This window comes from Aristolochia californica, unplaced genomic scaffold (genome assembly GCF_029961685.1).
Source record: "Aristolochia californica isolate CCGP_79_NKW_82.1479 unplaced genomic scaffold, dmAriCali1.0.hap1 SCAF_6, whole genome shotgun sequence".
Lineage (NCBI taxonomy): Eukaryota > Viridiplantae > Streptophyta > Magnoliopsida > Piperales > Aristolochiaceae > Aristolochia > Aristolochia californica.
The window spans coordinates 38,934,306-38,942,216 of record NW_027182257.1 but is presented as its reverse complement, the minus strand read 5'-3'; the positions used below and the strand labels follow the sequence as shown (position 1 = coordinate 38,942,216).

General features: G+C 36.9%; 1 protein-coding gene across 1 annotated transcript; it reads right to left on the bottom strand.

The window, feature by feature from the left end:
• Positions 1-3,079: 3,079 nt before the first annotated feature.
• Positions 3,080-4,053, bottom strand: LOC137934992 (small heat shock protein, chloroplastic-like). The gene has a single exon (XM_068779607.1). The coding sequence runs from the start codon at positions 4,029-4,031 to the stop codon at positions 3,312-3,314; it is 720 nt and encodes a 239-aa protein (XP_068635708.1). The 5' UTR covers positions 4,032-4,053; the 3' UTR covers positions 3,080-3,311.
• Positions 4,054-7,911: the final 3,858 nt, after the last annotated feature.

Here is a 7,911-nt window from a genome sequence, read left to right as displayed (position 1 = left end):
CTCAGTTGATTAACGAAAGATGATGTACTCAGTTGATTATCGTGACAAATAGTACTATTAACACATGTGTGATCTCCACCACACTTTGTTATCTTAAATTGACGAATCATTCGATCACATGATGCAAAAAAACTCCAAGGGCATCCATCTACACCACATTTAATTTTATAATCATAACTGCTAGACCTCAATGTCTTATACTCGACATGTCTTTCAAACGAGTATTTTCTCAAAAAAATATATTATTTGGGACTTATCCTCAAATATTTGACCCACGCTGATATCATTTGATGTTGAGTCTGAAATATTTATTATTCTATAATCATCGCTGATACATCTAGTATTAACCTCCTAGGCATCTTCATATATATATATATATATCCGGGTACCCAATTTCATCTATTTTTTTAACTCTGTTACTATGAACCCCGGCTTCGAATATCTCATCCCCCTCCCCTTTAATATCTTATAAACTAATATCATTATCACTAAAACTATCACTATCATCATTATTAACAAACCTGAATAAACACAACAATAAACATAAAAATCAAAGTAGGGATAGCATAAATATCACACATATCACAACGAAAGGGTAAAACAATTACATGGGAGAAGACATTCCAGACTCAGATAGTGATGCAATAGACAAGGGGTTCAAAAACCCCACTTCATGCATTTGTGTATTAAACCTATATAGATAATAGTTTGTACTAAAAAACAAGTCATATAAACTTAACAATTCATATCATAAATATATGAACATAAATACTTACTCCTGTGTACGTGGTAATTCTTGTTTTCGGGGATAGGATGTTTCACCAAAAAAGTTTCGATTTCTCGTACCTTTCCTTCCATGGGCTCTTTGTCTTAAGACCTTCTTTTCTAATAAAATCTCAACCATAGATCAATTACTTGAAGCCTTCTCAAATAATTCAGTCAAATCATGATCATTTTCCACATTTAAGATAACAAAAACCATGTCAGAAAATGGGACTTTGGCCTTAATTATCATTGGACGAGTATCACCATCCCACCCCGTGAGTCTGTACATCATTACTAAGAATTGACTCAACTTAGTCAAAACTGTAATCATTTTCATTCGTGATTGACCTCCATCATAACTATCAAAATATCCATCAATTTTTCATTGTTTCGATAGAAGAACCCAACAACTGACGCCATATTATCTATAAAAACTACATACATTAGTAAGAGTTTATTTATACAAAAAATTATCTAAGTTCTAATTTTTATGACTAGTCATAACAATGCAAAAACAACACCTAAGTCCAAATTCACCAAACACCCCTGGTAGAACCCCATATGACTTCACAGTCACTATAAACCGTACCTCGTCAGTCATGCGGGTCGGGTTTAGTTGCCTAATAGACGCCCGTGCATGCGACTCAGCCTAGTTTGAACTGGACCCAACCTACTCTTAATCAGACCCTCTACCCATCCCTAGGGACACTTGGAAACTCAATAAAACATAGACAAATAAAATACCATGTGGTGGTTATGTATGGCAAAATCATTCCATAACACTTCAAAATTATTCAACAACATTCTACAACATTTAAAAATTAATTGAACTAATTCTATAACAAATGACTAGTCATAACAATACAAAAACACACCTAAGTCCAAATTCACCAAATACCCATGGTAGAGCCCCATATGACTTCGCAGTCACTACAAACCGTACCTTGTCAGTGATGAGGGTCAGGTTTCATTGGCTAATGGACGCTTCTGCATGCGACTCATCCTAGTTTGAACTGGACTCAACCCACTTTCTATTACCCAATCTACTCTTCATCAGAATTTGTACCCATCCTAGTAACTAGGGCAAACATAAGAAAACATAAAAAAAAAACAAAAAAAAAACATGTGGTGGATATTTATAAAACCCAAATCTTCTCACCACATGGCGTGATCATTCCATGACATTTCAAATTTATTTAGCAACAACTAGCAACTAAAAATCGAGTAAACTGTAACTTCATAAATCAGAAAATTAAACAAAATTAACTAAAATTAAACTAGCAACTTCTGTTCAATGGCATAGGAATCCATAAACTAAAATATAGCAAATTATACAGAAAATTCATAAACTAAAATTAAACTTTACAATAATTTTAATTTATCTGCAATTAACTAAAATTTCATTAACATAAAATCAGAAATTAAACAGTAAATCTAAAAAAAATCAATACAGTAATTAAACACCTAAATTCAAATCAACATTATAATTAAACATAGTAATTAGATTCAATTAACAAAAGCCCTAAAAAATCACCCTACTAAATCGGCTTCTTAAATTTAAATTAGGGTTTAGAGAGTGAATAGGGCTTCGATTTTGAGAGAAGGGGCGGTGAGAGAGTGAAATAATTGGGGGTTGAGAGAACAGTATAGGGTTCGGTTTTGAGAGAGGGTACGACGAAGAGATGAAATGATAGGTTTGATTTTGAGAAAGGGGCGGCGAAAAGATGAACAAAAGGAAACGGAGAAGAAGAATGAAAAATGAAGTTAAGACGAAGAGAAAGTGGTTGAAAGGGGGGTATCGAGGCTGAGCGATAGTAGGGGAGCCGCCGAGGCCAAGCGGCGACAATAGGGGAGAGGGGGAGAGGAGAGGTGGCGAGAGGGGGAGAGGAGAGGTGGCGAGAGGAGAAGAGAAGAGAAGAGAAAGATCGAAGAGGAGGGATAGAACGAAAAACAATAAGAAGGGAGGGGTTAGGTGACACGAGATGTGTTCTACTGATAACATAACAACACATAATCAATTAAAGATTACGTATCACCGTTAACTGGACACATGTACAATAACATAACAACACATAATCAATTAAAGATTACGTATCACCTTTTAATGGATCGATCAAAGTTAAATATTTTTCAAAATAAGTTTATAATGTTTCTCGAAATAGATTTTTAAAATTAGGTATTTTAGTAAAAGGTCCAAACGTGTATGTTTGGATGTAATCTAGCATATGGACTAAAAATATGAAAATCAAATATTGAATCTCAGAGTGCGTGATAGGAAACAGAATATATATCTCAATAATTTCTTCCACTCACATTCAACCTCTACATTCTCTCATTTATCAAAGTTGCCACTTTTATGAAAACTCACTCGGTTACTCCTTGGCTTTGAACAAGGGTAACAATTGTAAGCGAAGTAGCTATTTACAAGATGCGATATGCTGATTGCTCAAACAAAACCATGCTTTATAACGATAATAAAAAAGAGGAGAAATTATAATGAACAGGCCGGACTGCGCACTGGCAGTGACATGTTCTAGGCTCCTCGCTCACTGAATCTGAACATCTATAACCTTCTTCTCCACTTTCGTCTTGGGAATGACGATGAACAGGACCCCGTTTTTGAATTCTGCATTGATCTTGTCCTTCTCGCAGTTGTCTGGAAGCCGGAGTCTCGTACTATAAGAGCTATAGCTCCGGCCGGACCACGAATCCGCCCCTTCATCATGTTCTTCCGCTTTCTGCTCTGCTCTGATCACGAGGACATCGTCTTCTACACACACCTTGACGTCTTCCTTGGATAGACCCGGCATGTCGAACCTCATTTTCAGCTCATTCTCCTCGTCCTTAAAATCCCACGGAGCCCGAATGTCTCCGACCTGCCGGTTAGACCCGGGAAACGTCATTGCGTCCTCGAACAACCGGTCCATCGTGTCCAGCATCTGGCGCATCGTACGAACCGGCGAGAACGGATCCAGCAGACCGAAAGGAGAAATGTCCAAGGTCGACCTCCGGGACCCCTCGGTCACCTCTTTTCCTTTCTTCTGGTCCACGTGAACATCTATAGCGTGGTCTTTATTTTCTGCTTCCACTCGCAGCCGCCGGCCCGCATGCCGACAAGGCTTTAGGGGAGCTACTGCTGACAATCGCTTATTATTTTTGGATGGGAAGAAAGCCGCAGACGGGAGGCCCGAGTTGGACAAGAGCCGTTTCTGCCTGGGAAACGAAGAAAAGGAGCAAACAGGGTTTAATGCCGCGCAGGCTGACATCTCCACTCTGCAAAGACCAAGAGACGATGTTCTCTACAGCCGGTCGGACACTGAAGCACTAGCTTTTATAGAGAGAAGGCCAGTAGAAGAAAATAATAGGGCGAGAGAAGGCTAGAAGAAAGTAGAGGTATCCGGAAGTGTCCGGGCGATGGATGAATGTTCTGGACGCCGTGAGACCGTGATGTGACACGTGAGCTCCAGTCGTACCTTAGGTTGAGGAGTGCTCGAGTAAGATCCCTTTCATCTCATAGTGATCGTAGGTAAAATATCTTAAATTGGCTTCACGGAAAGACAAACTCCAAACTATACCACTAATAACCAAATTTTAAAGTTTTACACTTTATTTCATCTCAGGTCTAATCAAAACCAAATGGTCCATCAAATAATTAACTTGGAATATCTACAACGCCCGTTTGGCTTATAAAATGATAGAGAACTCTTTTGAAACTTATTGCATATGAGTTTGAAAATAATATATGAGTTTGAAAATAATATTTTTTGTTAAATTAGGTCAATATTTATCCCAAAATGACTAGACAACTTAAGAAACGTCTTTTACCAACTAATAAACTTAAGATCTTTCATCTTACTAATTCATGTAAGATTATTCATTAACACTCTCACTCATGTGTAGGCACGTAGATAATTTGGGTAGAGGACCTCACGTGTGGTACGTGGATAATTTTTGGGTGGATTGCTCACATACTGAGTGGACGCTTTGATACTATATTAAATTAAATCAAGGTCTATCCCAAAATGACTAGCTAACTTAAGAAACCTATTCTACCAACTAATAAACTCAAGATCTTTGATTTCACTAATCCATGTGGGACTGTTATTTAACATTTTTCATTTTCATTTCTTCAAGTTGAATAAAATGTGAGAAGGAGAGGATAGGCTGAAGCGAATGGGGGAATATTTTGCTAGAAGGTACGGTAGTCTAAGGAGTGGGATGGGAGGGTGGGTTTGGGAAATTTCCAAGAGGGGTAAGGGGCCCTAGGGGATTTTGTGAGAAAGATGAAGGGGAGATGGAGAGAGGGAGACAGTAGTGAGGGACTTAAAAAGGATAAAAAGATAAAGAAAAAGGGGGGAAGCGAGAAGGAGAGAAGAAGAAGCAAAGTAATAGTAGAGGGAGGGAAGAGGCAGATAAAAAATAAAAAGAGGGGGAAGGGAGAGGGATATAGAGGGAGAAGGTTGGCTGAAAAGATGGAAAAGGAAAAGAGAGATAAAGATAGGAAAGGGAGAATATGAGAATGTTGAATTTATGAAAAAGAGAAATACTTCATTAACTTATTATAATCAGAGTATATGAACCCCTATTTATAATAGAAGAAAGTAGTAGAGTCCAATTACAATTAAACTACTATTGTGCCAATTATATCCAAACTCTAATACTTCAAGACAAATTATAGCATAATTAAATAACTCAATATAAATAGAAGACTAACATGACTAAAACACATTTAAATTGAAATTCTTCTGTGAGGCCTGCTTCCATAATAATTGTAGCTCTATTAGACTTCTTATTGTATAAGACTTCTTATGCCACTTCACAGGATCGTGGTAGGTTCCATATCTTATGGGCTTATGTCCATCTTCTAACACTCTTGGATATGTGGGCATTCCTTGGTCTTATGGGTTTGGGCCCCATCTTCTAACACACTTTGGATATGTGGGCATTCCTTGGTCGTGTGGGTTTGGGCCTATCTTCCAAACTCCCCCTCAAGTTGGGGGTGAGAGAACATCATGAACTCCCAGCTTGCTATAAATGATGTATAAAATCTTTTCTTATAAAATGGCATATAAAATGACAATCTTCCATATCTTCCAACACTCCCCCTCACGTTGGTGCTCTCTTCCATGAGGCCCAACTGGCATAAGATAAGTGAGAGTAAAATTACTCCAAGCCGTATGACATCGCCCCATACTCCAGTCATAACTCATGCTAGATGTAGGGAACACTCTTATCATTCTTAGTAGTGACACCTATCTTTCGCAGGTAGTGGGTCTATATGTAGTGCTCAGAAGTGTAGTAAAAACTCCTACATCACCGTGTCCCTCCACTAGACAACGACTCTCAAGTCGTAGGAATAATAAATGTCAAGGGGGGTAACATATATGTAGTAGTAAGCTCCTCCATCACAGTGTCCCAACCCGGGCATCGACTCTTACAGGTAGAAATGGGTGATAAATGCATGTCATTCACATGTCAAGGGGGGTAACATATATGTAGTAGTAAGTTCCTCCATCACGGTGTCCCAACCCGGGCACCGACTCTCACAAGTAGAAATGGGTGATAAATGCATGTCATTCACAAGACGGCGATAAAAGACACATAGGGTATATATATATATATATAAGTCTCAATGGACTTAAAACATCCATATATGTATATATGTATTGACTTAAACTCCCAACCAAAGCAACACACAAAAGGTTGACCCAAAGATGTATGTGAGAGTCAAATAAAGGATGGTAGGAGTAAGGTTGTCAAATAAACAATAGGTAATGGGTAAACAGGAAGATAGGAAGTTGAGGCCACTATTTCTTTAATAATAATATCTCATCCAAAGAGACACAATAACTATAGCTAAAATGGGCATGAGCCCATATAAATCCTTGTAAAAAGGACCCAAGAAATAATTCGATGCAATATGTTGACCAAAGAATATGTTGCGAATACTTCAAAATAATAATCTAGCCGGAGAAATAGAATCGGTCGAGCCGAATTAGGTATCACCAATAATTACCACAATTATTATTGTGAGTCAGGATTCTTGATATCCAATTTTCTTCACTACAAAAAAAAATATTCTTAGATGCAAAAACTTCATCTTTTGTGATCCTCTTTTCTTGAATATTTTGGTCACATAAAACTTACCACAACATATGGAATAAAATACCTCTTTCTTATACTTCTTATACTTCTCCCCCTCAAGCTGGGAGGTAATGGCATTGTTCCTAGCTTGAACTAAATAACATAGATGTAGTAACAGAAAAAGGGGTAAGTGAGATATTTTCTTGATATAGTTTATCAATAATAGGCTCTCAAAAAGTGACGCAAAACAATCAACTTAAATTTGGATTTTTCAACACAACAGGATACCAGTATGACCTTTGATTCTTCCAATGAGAATAAATCCTTAAATATAAATCTGATTGACATGAAATTTTCTCTTTTTGAAACTAGACTTAAATACCTTTCATCCAAATATAAATTTACTTCATAAAATATACTTATATTGAGTAATATACTTTGATACATTTTGGTCTCTTCAGAACTAAGTACTATTTCCCCTTTTTCCAACATGACCATTGACGCTTCCAAGATCAATATCTCCATATAAAAAACACAGATCGAGAATTGTTGAATAGGTAAAAAAATATACTTACATATCTTTCGTTTTATATATAATTCTCCATATAAAGTCTCGTTCTTGATAGCATAAAATAGCTGGGAAGTTGAAGCTTTCTGCCGCTGCATGAACCTCTTTTGCAATTTGACATTTGCTGCTTCAAATATCTATTTCTCTTTGTAGATAACTCCAATGGAAAAAAATCATTTTTCCTTGGATAGTAGACTCGAATATATTTCTGTAAATATATAATATGAAATATGAAAAGGTCATTATAGAGGTGAAAACATAAATCAAATAACGGGTATAGGGACTGACAAAAGATAAATACAAACCTAAACTGTTAGAGATAATAATTCTGAAAAGATCACATTACCTTTGTGGGTTAACCGAGTCAACTCACAAAACCTGCTTTGATACCATGTTGAATTGATGGAAAAGAGAATTACTTCATTGACTTATTGTAATCAGAGTACATGGACCCCTATGTATAATAGAGGAAAGTAGTAGAATCCAATTACAAT